The following is an 18089-nucleotide window of genomic DNA, read 5'->3' as shown; positions in this document are numbered from 1 at the left end:
AAATCTGAAGTTTTAAAATATTTTGATGAAGAAGCTATTAAAGTAGGAATTGCATAAAATATTTAATTATTAAAATTTTAACGAGCATTAAGATTGGCGAACCGGCTGGTCGCCAGAGGCGGCTAGTGATGCAATAAAATTACTATTCTTGAATTAATAGAACTTTATCAGTTATGGATTGATTGTTTATTGAAGTAAAAACCGTATGTAACCAGATTAAGTCACATATTTATCATTTGAAAGAACAAAGCAAAAGAAATTAAAGCTTGATTAAAAATTCACACACACATTCTTTTTGTGGATAGTGGATTTTTTAAAAATCTGTAATAAGGTATAATGTTTCCAATTTTAATTCTGCGATTTTATTTTTTTTAAAAATGTAATTAGTTTTAAAATTACCAACCAAAAGTATAATGAGAAAATGTAAATGAAACAAAATCTTTTATTTAAAAAATATTAATTTTCTAAAATATTTATTAATACAGTACATTAGATAGTACTTTAGTACTTTTCATTCATTAAAAAATGAAATATAAAAAATCGCACATACACATATATATATATAATCAGTTATGACAATTGAGAATGTAATTCAAGTATAAATATCATTCTCTTCAAATAACTATCAACTATTTCTCTATCTATGTTAGGTTCATACTTCCAGTATGCTTCAAAAAAAGTTAGTTGAGATTCTTTTGTTAAAATGCAAATTTCTTTTGCTATATTTGATTTCATTTTAAATTCTTTTGTATACATTTGTTCTATTTCTGTTGATGTTTCACCTACAAGGGAAAAAAAAAATGGAAGAATATAATGTTAAAGAAATGCCTTCGAGTGGAAAAAAACATAATAATATCCTTTAGGTCAGAACGTTTTTTTTTTTTTTTTTAAATTTATCTACTTATATGCCAATTTCAGTACTTTTTATAGAATCTTACAAATATGTATAAAATAATACATAATGAAGAAATTCATTTTAAATTATTATTTAGAAAATTTAACATTTTAAGCTATTTGTACTTAAAATTGTTGAAAATCTAATGGAAAATAAATACACTGTGACATTTTTCATCCTCCTGTAATATAACCTTAAGAAATGTGACAACAGTCAAATTGATTTTCTTTTCAACATAAAGATTTGTAATCTACAGATAAATACTTTTTCTTAAATATTTTCCTTACACATGTAATTACTTTCACATTTATGATATGTGTCCAAAAAAATCATACATAACTTAAATCCCTCATAGAGAATCTACAATTTCAGTAGTATTGGTCACTTTTTAAATGACAATATTACTTTTTTTTTCATTCTTTCATTCTTTTCATTCATTCTTTTTTTATTTTGCATATTTGAAAATAATAAATGTTAATAAATATACCTAAGGAGAAATAGCATTTTTATAAACAAAGAATTTCATATACCTGCAATACTAACAGTTCTTTATAACTCAAAAATGCTTTTGTAATTTACTTAACAAACAGTAATAGAGAAAGAATCAGAATTTTACAAATATTGATAAAATACAATATAAAGTCAGTGAAGAACAAATGAATCTAATTTCTAACAAATTTTGTCATTATATTTTAATATTTACAACATTTTAGAATTAAATGTTATTTTTAAATAAGATAGTATTCATTATAAATGAAATAAATTTTATATTCCTCATTATTTTGATTTTTACTTAGAGAAAAAAAAATTATTAGAAAATGCAAAATAATAATAATAATAAATAAATAAATAATAATAATCAAAAGCATTATTCATTTGGAAATTCTTATTTTTGTTGAAACTTTTAAGTATAGCTCATTTTTAAAATTTACCTACATCCATTCAAAATTATTATTTTTATAGATTAATAATTGAATTATTTACAATTAAGTAGAAAAGACACAATTTATTCATTGTATATTATAGGAAAGATTACAATACCTCTAAAGCTTCAACACATGAGCCATCAATTCTCACATATAATAGAATTAACAACAAATGAAATATATATATAGCAGAATTTATGGAATTATATCATTTTAAAAAAATTCAATGCAACATAAATAAATAATCTACTAAAAAGGAAAATAAAATTTCCAAATTTTGCAAAATATTGCTGATAAAATACTTTATGTATGTATAGTTTTATATATGTTATCTAAATCCACCTACAGTGTCTTTAAGATTCTGAAAATTGGTAAGCTAATAAGAAATATATAAATATCTTAATCCCCCCGCCCCACTTATTTTCATAAAATTATAACCAAAAAAAAAAATGCAAATTTTTTAAAACTGTATCACATTTTAAACTAGTACTTCTTTAATAAAAATATTAGAAAAAAATTTTAGCATAAGAATTTAGAATAATAAAGCAAGATGCTCTTGAAATAATAAAAATATTTTAAATATGTCATTTTGAAATGAAATAAAGGCATATATTACTTACAAATTATGGACAATTTAGATAACTCTAGATCAAAATTTTCATCTGTTGATTGTTGCAAATCAGATAATTCTCTAACAGATTTGAGTTTTCGTGGAATCTGCCTTATTTTTTCTGCTACAGCCTCCTAGAAAACAAGATTAATTCAGTTTATTATTTTTATCTTAATAACTAGTTCATTCATCCTATTTACAATCAAAGCAATATAATTACATTAAAGAGCAGTGTAATAAACTTTTTATACAAGGCAATATGGATTTTTATTGATCATAATTTTAAAATGAAATATGCAAGATTCAGATTTAAAATGTATACACTAACACAGGGTTCTCAAACTAAGGTCATGAATCAATCATGGGTGATGGATTGTAGTAAGATCTTGAATTATATTTACTATTCTATAAAAGTCAAAAATATGATATAGGCTTATCTTCATGAAGCTATACATTAGAAATATTCTATATAAAGTTATTTTTAATAATAAATGTTTATTTCTTCAAAAAATCTTTTTTACTCATAAAACTTATTTCAGAAAGAACATACACAGTTCATCTCCAAAAAAAAAATTCTATATGCTAAGAATGAACTAGGTTACTAGGGATTTGTTTTTTAAAAAGTGGTTTCTTTTTAAAAGTTTTGGAACTACTACTGGAGAAACTAAAATAACTCTAAACAAAATGAATAAAACAAGAAAGCTCACCAATTTCTTCAATTTTTGTAATAATTCACAACTTAAGTTTTCAAGCTCGGAAAAACTAGAAATAGGCTCTTCAGCTTCATTTTGATCTTCATCATGTCTAAATAATAATATAGAACAGTATTATAAATTTATTATAATGCACTCTAACAAGTAAAAAAGATTAAAAAATATGTCATAAATAAATTTATCTCATATAAATTTATCCACTTTGTTTTAAAGAAAATATTAGAAAAGTTGTGCAAAGAAATCTCTAAATCATATTTCACAACAAAAATACTTGAATGAACACTCAAGAATATTATATTTAACTCAACGTTATAATTAAATAACATTACATTTTTTTTTTTCAATACAAAAAAGTGTTAAAAAATTTCTAATTTTGATTTTATATTTTATTTGAGAATATAATTATAATTGTATTTAACAGTATTGCTATCATAGGGCATAATGCTAAGAAGGATACAAAATGACTTTAATCAGTCATTAAAATTATATAAAATATAAATAAACATTGGAGAAAACTTATGATTTGTTTAGTTATAAATAAACATTTAAATTAATGTAAAGTATTTTGAAACGAACTAAATTTTTATTCAGAATGGTAAATTATTTATATATTGTAAAGTCTTCCAGCAAAAATGCAGTAATTTAAACAGACATCACTCAATGTAATGTTAATGTAAATCATTGTACAGCAATTTTTCAATATTTGAAATATTGTTTGATAATTCTGTTTATAAAATAAAAAAATTATTAAATAAGTAAATTAATAGTAATTTTTATTAGTAAATTTTAATAAAAAGACACTGTTTACATTCTGAAAAAATATAAGCAGTAAGATGATTCATATTAATGTAAAAATTAAAAGTAAAACACATAGTACAAAGGAAATTTAACAAAAATTTTGTTGATATCCAAAAAAATTCATAAAAAAAAACAATAGTGAACTCTTTAATTATCATAATATAAGCAAAGCTGTTCAAATAATAGATATTCAATAGGAATAATTTTGAAGGCCCATTTCATTGATAAATGTTCTTACTCTTTGTTTATTAAGAAATGTCTACCTTTCTCAAGAGACGTGATTATAATGCCCTATAGAGCTTAGAAATTTTATGTTGCTCTGCAGAAAAAAATCTAAAAAGCTGCATTTGCATTGATTATACTTTTATTCTTGAAATTACGTAAAATAAATAAATTATCACTAAGTACAAAAACACTGCATTATTAGATATTAAACTGAGATGGCCATGATTAAAAATATATGAGGGAAAATATGAGAAAATGTCAATGTTATATTGACATAAAGAAAAAAAATAATCATAAATCAACTAACAGAGAATTCTGTTTTATCAAGCAAATACTTTTAACAGTAGAATAACAATCAGACGTAAGAAATTTCCATTTTTGTATACAGTTGTACAAATCTACGACAGAATCGTGGATAATGCGTTTATTTCCGGTTAACTTTTTTGAACTCATTTACAACCTGTTACTTTTTCTGAGAAAGAAAGCAACAATAATTTAAAACATAAACAAAGAACACGTGTTTTTCTGTATTTGACATGAACTGAAACCGCATCTATTGACAACACAAATGTCTAGGGTTGCTAGATGACACTGGCAAAATACTGCAAACCTATTTTTTTTTTTTTTTTTTTTTAAAGAAAAGACCTCACGTAGTTGTTTTATTAAAATTCTTTCTTATAAGTGTCATTTCATTGTGAGTAGTTAAAAAAAATTTCTGCAAAATAATTTTTTTATTAAATTCAATAATTTTTAAATACAAAACTTCATAAGAGAGGATTCAGTACAAGTAGTGTCAGACGCAGATATCTAGGCAGGCTCGCAAAACATTATTTCCCTAGTTTTTAAATGAATAAATTTGTAAAAAATAATATCCTATAAATTATAAAATATTAAAATAATTTTATACCAAGTGTACCAACAGATTTCTTCATTTTCATTAAGTTCAATTAGTTATTAGAATTCATACACTCTGAATTTCTGCCTCAATAATATTATATATAAGCGTTGATGTAGAGCTGTCTTGAGTTACGATAGATAAATAAAAACTAATTCATTTTTTCAAAGTTCATAAAATAAAAAAATATTAACCTAAAATACATCATTTACATATATAAAATATATTGAAAAATAAAACTAAATTGCCTATTTAATTAAAAGAGGGACCTTATGATGCGCACGGCATCGGGCTGCAAAATACCTAAATTATCCATTGAATATAACGTTCTAATGGACGTATAACTTGGAAAATTAACTTAATAATTGAGATTAATTTGAACACTCAATAATGATTTGATTTTGGAATCTGTTACAAAACAAAATTTCTAACGCCAAATGCTCTGAAAACAAGCCAAAATGGCAACTCTGCCGAATAACTTATAACTGAAACTATGCAAATGACAGATACTTATCACTGATTGGTGTACCTTTCATTGCTGTGCGGTGTACTTGTGCGTAGCATAACGCTTCTGCCCGCATACTTTCTGAAGATGCAGCAATTATATTAGGTGTTTGATTGAATTTGAGTTCTATCTATATTAATAAGTGGAATATTTTCAGTGCTTGAGTTTTTGATTTAGGTAAGAGAGGATTTAATTATCTGACTAATTGTTTTTAATTATTATAATTTTATTACATTTATAAAATTAAAAATTCATCTTTTGAATGTATCCACACACAAAATAAACATATCATCTTTATTAATGTGTTTTTGGTATTTGATGCTGGAAAGGATTAATAATATTTAGAAGAAATCTTTATTAAAGTAACTAGATGTTTTTTAACCCATGATGTACTTATAAAAAAAGGTAACTAATGATGCACTTATATAAATGGGTAATTACACTGATTCTTTATATTTAAAATGATTTTATAATTATAGTATCTAATGGCGGAGAAAAATATGGCCCTTCCACCTGAAATGGAATCTGAAATCGAAGCTCTAAAAGGCTTATTATTGGATATACAAGTATGCAGTTTTATTCTTTTAATATATTTTTAACGTATTTCACAATTGTTTTATTAACTAAACATTTTTTTTTTTTAAATCATTCTTCGTCTTGTTACTTTTGTAATAATATGAGTTTTATTTATTGGTTTTACTAAATAAATTACATTTTCTGCACATATGAAGCTAATATGTGATGCATATTATTTAGTATAAAAGTTTCTAAAACTATATAAAAGAAAAAATGTCTTTATAGTAGATTATGCCTTTTAGAGAGTCATTCCAAATCATATCAAGACAATTTTTTTAAATGCACTTATAAAACCAGGTATTTATAAAAGTTAACAATGAATAAGAAAAAATATCTAATATATGCAAATGAAAGTGAATACACACAGCACCACCTGTTTCATAGACATTGTAAATTGTAACAAATAGCTTGGTTCATGCTTTACAGAAAAATTAAGACTTGGTGTAGTAAAAAGTATTTTTCTCCATCCATTTGGGCCATATACATCATTTTTATATCCAAGAAATAATGTTTGTCATTGTCAAAAGTGGATATTCTAATAAAAGTTAATCCTACAGCTCCCACTGAAAAAAATTACTTAATGCTTGAAAGTGATATTTAACTAATTAGCATGGACTTTTAAAACTTTAGATGATAAAAATTTTACTTTAAACTTATTATTATAATCATTCTTCAAGTTTATGTTCATATTTATTTTCACAGGCATGTAAAAATTAGCATTCTGGTGTTACTTAACTAAATACATGGTATTAATGAAAAATCAAGCTTTTTTTTGATAACAAATAGCCCATTCCAAATTAATATGGTGATTAATGACATTACTAACTATTAATGGATTAAGTTTGAAAATTTTCAAATATGCACTTTTTGAAAAAAATTTGAATTTTTATTTTTATTTTATCAAAGTTTTTTTTCGTATATTAGTTTGTATATATCACAAGAAAGAGCAAGAAAAATTACTCCTTTCCTTGCAGAGAGGGGTGATTTGGAGAGATGCTGGAGCAATTTTAATAAAATCCATATACCATTTTTATGCAAATTTGTGGAAGTTTATATAATAACTATTCAAAAAGGAGTAAACATACCAGTATGAACTTTAGTATGCCTGTATGAAATAATTAGTATTTCCCCATGTCAATATGAAAATTCATCTGTGCTAAGTTTTATGAAAATCTGAATTGGTGAGTATTTGTATTTGAAATTTGGTAAGTATAACATGGAATGACCTTAGAAGTGACTTTATTATTAATTTTTATGATACAAAAAAAAAGAAATTTATAACGTTTTTTAAATCAATTACAATATTATAAACCTAATATTTTTTATGCTTATGCTATTTTTTAATTAAAGTAAAAAATATAATACAATTATCAAATTATTATTTGTAAAGGTAATAAATTACCAAATATGATAACCTAATTGTAATCTCGGTTAATATTTGGCATTTTTTTTTTATTGTTTGGTCTGATTGATAAAAAAAATCTGTTCTGTGTTCTTTTATTTTTACCTATTTTTTTCTATAACTGTTCTACATATTTCTAAAATATATCTAGAGTTAACTGTATCTATCATTGCATGTGTAAAAGGTTACAGTCACCATTTTTTTATTGTGCATGTTATGTAGATATTCTATTGTAATAATGTATTTTTCGTAAATCTTTTTATTATTTGTACCATAGTATTTATTATACTTTTTAATAGGAATCTAAAACGGATCCAGAGGAACTGGCTGCTATCAGTAAGAATGAGGCTGACCTGAATGCAGCTGGAAAGAAGCCAAAGCAATCTATTGTAAAAAGTCAATTGACATTATATAAAAAAGAGTTACAAAATACAACGCAAGAAATTGAAAGAATACACAAAGCATTGGAACATATTGCAGAAATGCGCAAAAACTACTTTTCCAGTCTTTCAACTGCATTAAAAGGTTTGATATCAACTTGAATATGACATTAACTTAATTAAAAAAATTATATAAATATTATAGGTTTTTCTATTGACTAATAACTTCTGGTTGCATAAGTTCTTATTATGCAATATTAGTATTACTCCTACTAGCACAATATATTTTGTGATATCTCCATGATGTTTATTGATATTCTGAATGTTGGTCAATATTGTGAGGATATTGAAGCAATATTGTTGATCATTTCATGCTAATAGATACATGATTAAATATTTTTTAATTCTAAAATTACTATAATTCTTCTTGTCTATTACTTGTAAAGAATCAATTTTAGTATATATAAATTGGCATTTTTCTTTCATATTCTTAATTGTTTATTTTTTTATGTGAGTGTGCGAGGGGGCGGGATGAAATTGACATTTTTCCAGTATGAACTACATAATACCTATACTGATTATTTAATCTATATGGGGATTTTTAACTATTGTTAATATCTATTTATAATTGAATTTTTCTAATGGCATTTTCATTTTTACAAATAGTATTTTTATTTTTACTGTTAGAAATCATATGTAAAATTTAGAAATAGAATCAGTTTGGGTATTTGAGAATGAATTTCACAGATATTGTCCCTTTTTTTCAATTTAAATGATTGTACAAGATGGAAAACATATATAATTTATATGAATGCATTATCATGTTCTACAAGGCTCATTAAATAGTGCCTCTTTTTCCAAATTTTTTTTTAATTAACTAGCTTTTGCTATTGGTTCTTCATAATTATTCCTGTGCATGCTGTTTTTAAGCCTTATACAATTATGTTTGTTCTGTTGCGACCTTCACTAATTTTCTGTCATTTCACTCAAAACTTAAAGTTTAATTTTAAACAACCAGTAATTAAACTTTAAATAATCAAATGATATGCTTACTGAATTGAAACACATCTGAAAAAAAATTAAAAGAATAGAAAGAAGAATGATTTAGATTTGAAATTTCGCATATAATACAGAATATATTTCATCATTCATAAAAAGATTATTCATTGAAAAATTTTCTGATTTAATAAAAAAATTATTTTAACTTATTTCAATAAGAAAATAGAATGTCGAGTTAAAACATAAATAGTATAAAAGTATTTAAAATTGGTTAAACTTTTTTAAAAAATTTATAATTACTTACTTTTAAAGTTAAGCATTATTTGTTATTGTCACAGTAAACAAAAGTTTTATTTAAACCAAACTTTAAACTAAAAAACTCTTCAATGTGGAAAATAAATCGAGTATTCATATTATCTAAACTATGAACTATGAAAGAATGAAAAGGTAAAATAAAATGTAAGTAAAAATATGGCTAAAACATATTAAAATGATAATTCATTCTAGACAAAAGTTACAGTAATTAAATTAGTACTATTGAAAAGATAATTTCTTTAAATTTTAGGATTGTATAAAATTTATTTTAACCATAATATTTATGGAAGTTATCATGTAAAAACTGCGTTACACTGAAACCTACTCAACATGAAAAATAATAGGTGCAATCTTCATATCTTGATTAAGAACAATGAATAAAGGAAAAGAAGAAAAAAATGGGATGAAATATTAATTTTAACAATGTAAATGACTTAAGTTTCAAATCAAATATATTATAAAATGCGTTTGAATTTTTTTTTTAAAGAAAAAAAATTGTTTAAATCAAAATAATTTATTTTAATTTAAAGATGATGTAAAACTTATTTTTGTGCTATAATATTTATGGATGCAAAACAAAGTCAAACAGTTGCCATTAGCAATGAGTTCTTTTTAAGTATTTTTATGCATAAAATATTAAGAATTTCTAATTTCTTTCAAAAGTTCTTTCTTTTATCTTTGTTTATTTTTATTGATATTGATAATTTAAATTTTTCTCTGAAATCTTTATACATTTAAATGTATATTTCTGCCAATTATGTACTAATAGTTTTTTTCTTGCTTTTATTATTTTATTAAACAAAATAAGTTAAAAATTTATAAAATTACCTTTTTTTTTTTTTTTTTTTTTTTTGTCTATCGTTTCTTTTTTCCCACAGCTTTTCATGGTTTGCACATTTTATTATATTTTATCACCATATTTTAGATAAATTTTCTGTTTGTTAAATACACTTAAAATCAATTGTGAATGTAATTTTGGAATGGAGTAAAATTTGAAGTTTTAAATTATAATTATAAAAAATTAGTGTATATTTTATAAAATAATATTCTTCTCTATTGTATTTACTATTCCGATTCTTCAAATAAAATTACTTTCTTCTAAATGAAATGTAATAATATACAGTTGTGGCAAAAATTGTTGACATTTTAATAAATTTTTATGGTTTTTTTTTTAACTTTGTATGCATATAGAAATGTAATGTTTCACAAAATGCAACCTCTTGCATATCATTTTAAAGAGAATTTAATGCTGATTTCAGTGAGAAAAGGAAAATTCAAATATTTGCAATACAAAAAAGTTGAGTGGCAATAATTATCAAGATGATTAGATGCTGATGACTACAGTGAGTTATGCTTAGTAGAATAGCCTTTATTTTTTTACAGCTTCACATCGATGGTTCATTGAGCTGATGAGAGTTTTAAGTTCTTCCTTCATTGTTGCATGATGCCAGGAAATAGTTATAGCCTCAATTAATTCTTTTTTATTTGATGAATGCTTCATATGTACAAGAGTTTTCAAACAGTGCCATAAGTTCTCAATAGTTTTGAGGTCAGGACTGTTTCCTGGCCATGTAACAATTCAATGCTCTTTGTGCTAAACTACTCTTGATATTTTTATTGTGTGGCAAAAGAGCTGAATCTTTCTGAAAAATAAATGATGCGTTTTTGGGAAAGAGATCACTCATGGAAGGTGTAAATTTTTGCTCTAGAATAGTGTCAATGTATTTTCTTGCATTTAATATCCCATCAATGACATGGAGACCACTACTGTCAACTGACATGCATGACCAAATCATAACACTGAGCTCTTCATAGCTGCTTGAATACAGTCAGGATATAGCTTTTCGCCTCTTCTATGTTTTACATATTTCCACCATTACTACTGAATAACAATATCTTTGTTTCATTATTCCATATAACTTGTGATCACTAATCATCTGTCCCTTTAATGCGTTCCTTTGCCTACCGTAGCCATTTTATATGCTGCTATAAATTGAGATAAGGATTTTTTTCATTGAAGTCTACCTCTTAGTCCAACGTCTAATAATCTTCTCATGATTGTTCTTGAACTGATATAAATGCCAACATCATTCAATTGATTTCTAATGGCTACTGATGACATTCTTCTATCTTGGAGACATAGTCTTTTTATTCTTCTGTCATCAATAGATGTGGTGTGCCTTTTTCAGCCATTTCCTACTTTGTTTCTTATTGAATTTGTCTCCTGATATCATAAACAAAACTTTCAGGCTCCAGATGTAGTCACTGAACCACCCACCTGTTTTGCAATTTCAGCACAGGAAAGACCACATTCATGTAACACAATAATCTTAGTTCTATTTCTAGATGCCCAAACTGTTCTTTTATATGATGTCATTTCTTCTTGACTACATATTAGGAATATTTACAAAAGTTTTTACTAAATATTAAAAAGTGTAACAAAATTTCTTACATAAAAAACAGTCTTCCTTCTACAGAAAAAGGCACAATAATGACTTACTTCAACTTTGAACAGGATGTTAGCTTCTGCTAGCAGTTATTAACCTTTAATTGATTCCCAGGTAAGAAAAATTGAAGGATTTGAAAAAAAGTTAGAAATTACAATCCACTTCATCACTGTCTTTGTTATTCAAATTAAAGTAAGAATAACTTTTTTTGTATTGCATATATTTGAATATGCTTTTTGTATTGAAATCAGCATTAAATTCTCTTTAAAGTGATATGTAAGAGTTTGTATTTTGTGGAACGTTACATTTTCTTTAAGCATACAAAGTTAGAAAATATAAAAATTTTCAAAATATAACAATCTTGGCTACCTCTGTATGTGTATATTATTGGTAATATTTTGTACCAGAATTTCGATGTTAGTTCTTTATTCTAGAAATATTGTCATTTTTTTAAAAATAAAAACTGTAAATGAAATGTAAATTTAAGAGTTATTAAAGTTATATTTCTCTTTATGTTATAGAAAAAAATTATAAATATTATTTCATTGCTCCAATTAGGAAGTGCAGAAACTAACAAATTAAACAAATATGCTTAATCTTAGACATTTTAATACTTTTTTTAAAGCAAAAAACTTGTTTTATTAAGGTGGCCCACTATCTATTATTTGCATTTTAAATTTAAAATTTGTCTTGCTGTGTAAAACTCCTTTATTAAAGAAAGTAAGTTAAGCTGAAAATCTCTAAAATATGAATTGTTTGCAAAAAATAAAAATTTTTAACAAAATTAATATTTTTATAAAAAGTAAAAAATATTGATAAAGCAAGCAGTTTTAAAATTATATTTTACATTACTATTTAAGTTTCATTTTATACAATTAAAAGTATTTATATTTTGACAAATTTTTATAAATTATTTAAAGCGTCTTTGAAAAATTACGAAAAAAAAATTTCATTCATAGTGAATTTAAAATTTTATTTTTACTTTAAATGATTTCAGACATGATAGATAAGCAATGCATTTCCTGAGATAAAAATTTTTTAAGGAGATTCAAACCTCGTGTTTGATATACTGTAGATGATAAAGTTTTATGTTTGATTTGTTTATTCCTATTATATTTTTTAAAATTTGCTCCTTAATATATAGCAATATAAGGTGCACACATATAAAAAAATGTTCTTAAAATCTTGGAAATATTACTGATGATAAATTTATCAACTAGCAACAAATTTTAAAAAATCGTTTCCTGAAATCGGAAATGACAATCGCAGGATATCCTATTAGTGTAAAAAAACTAGATGGATATTTCGGTTATAGCTTAACAGATGTCTCCCTCTTGTTATTACTCTGAAAGAAAGGAAAATTTTCTATTTTCATAGCTGAAAAATTTCTCTGGGTTTTGAGGCACTAAAATCTTTACATTAGCCAGGCTGATAGAGTTAATTAATTACACTGTCAAAAATCTCTCAGAGGTGCTAATTCTCACCCTCTCAAATATATATGTGCTAAAATTAATATCTGTAGATCAAAAAGTTCAGCCAGATGAATGCCAACATACACACATTTTCCTTTATTATTAATAGCGATAATACTATTTTTTTAATAGGTTGTCCCAAGGAAATATCTGCAGAGTTGGCAGCATTAAAAGAAACTGCTGAGACTTTACCATTATGGGTTGGTGAAAATGATGAAGAAATACCTCCATTGTGTGGAGCAGTTCAGACAGATGCTGGATATGTTGCCAAAGTAAGTAATACTGTTCTCATCAAATGAACATGTATAACTTGACAATTATTCAATTGATTATTTTCTAATTTATTATATTGATTTATAAGTTATAATTAAATTACATTAGAATTCACATCATTATCCTTTATTTAAATTCAAAAGTTGATGTTTCTAAATAACTGAGATGTAATTTTTCATATAACTTAGAATTATAGCCATTGCAATTTTATTGAAAAAAAATTGATCTTCATATGAGAAATTAATAATTTTTGACGGATTTTTAATAAAATGGAGAATTTTGAAATGTTTTAAATAAAGATTTGGAAATTATTCCCATTAGTTTCTAAATTAATTCTTTAATTCAAAAATCTATCAATTTATTAGTCTAAGATAAAGATGTATAAAAAAAAAGTATAATTCAGTGTAAACCAATGTCTACTAGAGCATTTTAAATCAAGATAGAATGTATGATTGTATGTTCATATAATATATATACACATTAAAAAAATAAATTCTGTGATGTTTTGAGGTTGTTGAAAAGTTCTTTGAGCTTTTATTTATTGACAAACATAATTAGTCGTAACCATATATGGGAAGTTGTTATTAATTATGTGATTAGTGTAAGAAATGTTTTTGTACTTCTTAAAACTATAAAAAGAGTTTGGTTAAAATAAAGCTTTTTAAATACACAGAGTATCAACTGTAATTATGACCCTATAACTAATTTCTAAATCATTAGAAGTAGGCATATGATTTCAGTTGGGAAGGGATTAAATTGACAATTATGTGTGAATATATATATATATATATATATATATATATATATATATATATATATATATATATATATAATGTAAGCATTATTTTACATGAAGCAGAATGCAAGTGCAACAAGCAGTGAAGAGACCTTCAGTTTTTAAGTTTGTTTTATTCTCCCCCGGAAGGAAGGCATAATTTATTTACATGAAGGCGCGGACAAGGCATATCTGCCACAGAACGGCGGAAAAGCAGAAGTGTGGAAGAAGCGAGAAATAGATTATCCCTCATCTTATATAACATGAGATATTTTTAGGGAAAATATTTCTTCACAGTGCTAATATATTATTAAGATTCTGATAGGGATTTCTGACGCATGTCAGTCACAAGTAAGGGAAACACAGGGATCTTTTAAAAGAATGTGCTTACTGGACATTTTTCTATCCCTTCACGTGGAGCATGTGAATTGCCGACCTAAGCATTTAACAAAACTTCTCTTGAATTAATTAAACAGAAAAAGTGGAATACGAACAGGAAATAAGAGAATATTTTAGAATGAAGCTACTATGGGCTAACTTAAGATAAATAATTATCTTTGGGAATAAATTAGAGTTTAAAATATCATTATATATATATATATAGTGATTTTGCAGATGTGTGGCTGAAAAAAAAAAAAAGACAAATTTTGAAGTACACATGGAAGAATTGATGATAGAAAGATGTGTCTGTTTACATCATTACACAAGAGCAAAAACAATAAAGTTTTCTCTGAAAATCTCTGTTTTTCTTTTCTGAAAAGTGATTTTACAAAGAGATTCTGATAATGATTTCTTTGACACAAATTGACATAGAAAAGGAGATATTTGAAAGAATGCTTTTTTTTTTTTAATCTCTTTACTTGGAGCATGAGATTTTCCAACTCAGCTAATTTTTGGAACACATATTAGAAATAATTAAATTAAAAAGTCGGATTTGAATCAGGAAATATGAGAACATTTTAGAATAAGTAACGTGGACTAATTTAAGATAAAAATTAGAAAATTAATTTGGATTTAAATTAAGAAACGTCATTACATATATATATTATTTGAAACAATAAATGGACTGCTGAAAAATTTAAGTGCTTTTGTACAGCTGCAAGGTTTTGAGTGCCATATGCAGTTAAAAATTTTCTTCACAACTAGGATTTTTTTAAAAAAGAATTTTTTTCTTTTCTGACTAATTTGTGAAGCTTTGAATATCACTATTTGTGATGACTTTAAACTACTTCAATTGCTCTTTGTAGAAGATCCCCCCAACCAACACGAACTTTCCTCAAGGCTGTCATTGATTAAGCTGAAATTTAAAACTCTTGTGTTGCAGAACAATATTTAAAATTTTGTTAATTTCTATATTATAAGTTAAAGGATTGTATAAAGATTTAAAATCTGTAATTTCTCAATGTTATATACATATTAACTCAAACAATATTGAATACAATTTTTTTAATCTTTTAAGGCATTTTTCCAATAGGAAGTTTATATTTATCTTTAGCTGCTTAAGAATTAAGTATTGATCCATGTTTAAAGGGATTATACCTTAAGAGCTTATTTCATAAGATATTGATTTTTGTTGTCAAAATCAAATTATGTTCAAATATAAGGATTAAATATAAATACATTGGGATAACTATTAATAATATTTTAATCTTTATATTTCATCCAGTTTTGTATAAATTGATTTTTAGTATTTGAAGTTGTCACATGTTATGTATTTCATAAGTCATTTTATAGTATTAAATAAAGACATTTTGAGATTTTTTTTATAAATTAGAGATTATTGTGTCCTTAAAAAGAATTAATTTTAGTATAATTTAAACATTTATTACATTTCAGCCCTCTGATATGGTTGCAGCTTTTGTGACAGTTAAACATCGATTGCATGAATGGATTTTAGCTGAAGTAATAAATTATGATTTCACAACTGAAGAATACAAAATTCAGGATATTGATGAGAAACAAAAATCAACGTATGTTTTAAAAAAAGAGAAAGTCATTCCACTACCTAACATGAGAGCAAATCCAGTTGAGAATCCAAATGCTATATTTCCTAAAGGAACAACAGTTCTGGCCCTTTATGAAAACACTACATGTTTTTACAAAGGTGTGGTTCATGAGCCTCCTGGTACTGCTTTTGAACCTTATCAAATTTCATTCGAAGATAATGACTGTGAGGGTGGATATTCTCCTCCTATTAATGTTCCTCAGAGATATGTATTAGCTTTTAGAAGTTTTGAAACTGAATAATATGCAATATCTTTTTTTGTATTAATCACAGTTGAATTTTATTAAATTTCATGAACTGATCAAAAATTAGTTTTTCTGTCTTATCTTTTGAAATAAATAATAAAAATAGAATCAGTGAGTTTTTTGATGCTGATGTACACATTCTGCATTTATGATTAGTGTAAAAAAGCATTTTTGAATTTGAATATTATTAGATCAATAAAATATAATTTTAGGTTAGAATTTTTACATTGCAAATATATCTGATGTAAATGTGCATTTTCTATAAATAAAATATTTTTATTCTTATCATTTAATTCATTATATTCTATTACTGAGTTAGTAAAATTCAACTGCAGATTAAAATTCATGTATTGCAAATATGTCTGATGTAAATATGCATATTCTGTAAATAAAATATTTTTATAGTTATCATTTCATTTACTTCATTAAATAAAATCAGACCATTGATGCAGTTTGTACAATTCCTTTACTGATTCCTTACATTCTTTTCACCTCTGGACATAAATTTCTTTGCTCGGAGGTTGATAGTTTCATTCTGTCTCTGTATATGATGTTAAGAATTTAGTTAACCACATGGTCTTCTTGGGCGAAGCCAGCTGTCAATCATGTAAATACCAGGTGGTCTCACTGTTAATGCTAGAATATTTTTTTTTTCTTTTTATATCAGAAGTGAACTTGAATATCATGGACTATGTTGGTTGTGATCTTGGCTCTCTGCCAAATATTATGTTATATGTAGCTCACTAGGCCTGCTACACATTATAATATTTTCTTGGATACGATGTACCTATTAATATTGAATTGTCCTTGAAGGCATAATCATGTGCCTTTTGTTTATCAAGAAATTTTAGTCTAAATTTGTCGATGTTATGTTTTTGTTACCAATAAACCACAAAAAGACAAACTTGTATCTTCAAGTTATTTAAAAAGTAGGCATCAAATTAATTATTACGAATAAAGAAAGCAATAATTTTCATGATGAACCATAGATGAAGCATAAGCTAATTACATATAATTTTCTAAATACAGTACACTCCCGATTATCCGCGGTGCCGCAATTTAGCCAATTATGGCTCTTGCGTCAAAAAATTCCCAAACTACCATACCACAGGGGTGTTTGTGGGACGCCAAAAAATCCCCGGAAACTTTTACGGACTTACTACCGACATTTTGAAGTTTCGAGAGGGGGGGGGAGAGAAATGAAAAATTACGATTATGAAGTATTGAATGACTTAATTATAAAAGTTCAATGAATTACTTTTTTTGCAAAATTAATAACCATTAATTTTGCAATTAATTATGGTTATTAATTACAAAAACTGGGTTACAAAATTAATAACCCAGGTCACGTGATCGCACATCTGGTCGAACGAAGTCTCTCCCTTTTTTTTCTGCCGCGCCTACTTGCCGAAAAGAATCCAGAAGAGAATGTCCGAGAACCGGGGGAATGAGTCATAACTCGCAATAAGGAAAGAACAAAAAAGAAGTTTTTCCCCCCTTTTCACGCATTATCACTGCCTTTGGAGAAAGAAAGGAAAAGTTTTCACCACACACACTGACCTTGCGTTTTCTGCTTTCAAAGCAAACAAAATTACCCAGATCAAAATAAATAATTCATTATTATTCCTACTTC

General features: G+C 25.3%; 2 protein-coding genes across 2 annotated transcripts; one reads left to right on the top strand and one right to left on the bottom strand.

Annotated features, from left to right (window-relative positions):
• Positions 1-545: 545 nt before the first annotated feature.
• On the bottom strand, positions 546-4720 carry LOC129969336 (cyclin-dependent kinase 2-interacting protein-like). The gene is made up of 4 exons (XM_056083863.1): positions 4475-4720; positions 3139-3235; positions 2442-2565; positions 546-782 (listed from the first exon to the last, which is right to left on the bottom strand). Exons 1-4 carry the CDS (start codon positions 4618-4620, stop codon positions 571-573), a joined length of 579 nt encoding a protein of 192 aa, XP_055939838.1. The 5' UTR covers positions 4621-4720; the 3' UTR covers positions 546-570.
• Positions 4721-5587: 867 nt separating this feature from the next.
• Positions 5588-16670, top strand: LOC129968920 (SAGA-associated factor 29-like). Its single transcript, XM_056083266.1, has 5 exons — positions 5588-5744; positions 6047-6133; positions 7845-8070; positions 13291-13430; positions 16043-16670. The coding sequence occupies exons 2-5, from the start codon at positions 6053-6055 to the stop codon at positions 16451-16453; spliced, it is 858 nt and encodes a 285-aa protein (XP_055939241.1). The 5' UTR covers positions 5588-5744; positions 6047-6052; the 3' UTR covers positions 16454-16670.
• The last annotated feature ends 1419 nt before the right edge of the window (positions 16671-18089 follow it).

The sequence above is a fragment of the Argiope bruennichi genome, chromosome 5 (genome assembly GCF_947563725.1).
Source record: "Argiope bruennichi chromosome 5, qqArgBrue1.1, whole genome shotgun sequence".
NCBI classification, from domain to species: Eukaryota; Metazoa; Arthropoda; class Arachnida; order Araneae; family Araneidae; genus Argiope; species Argiope bruennichi.
The sequence above is the reverse complement of the archived record's forward strand: the minus strand, read 5'-3'. Positions and strand labels throughout refer to the sequence as shown.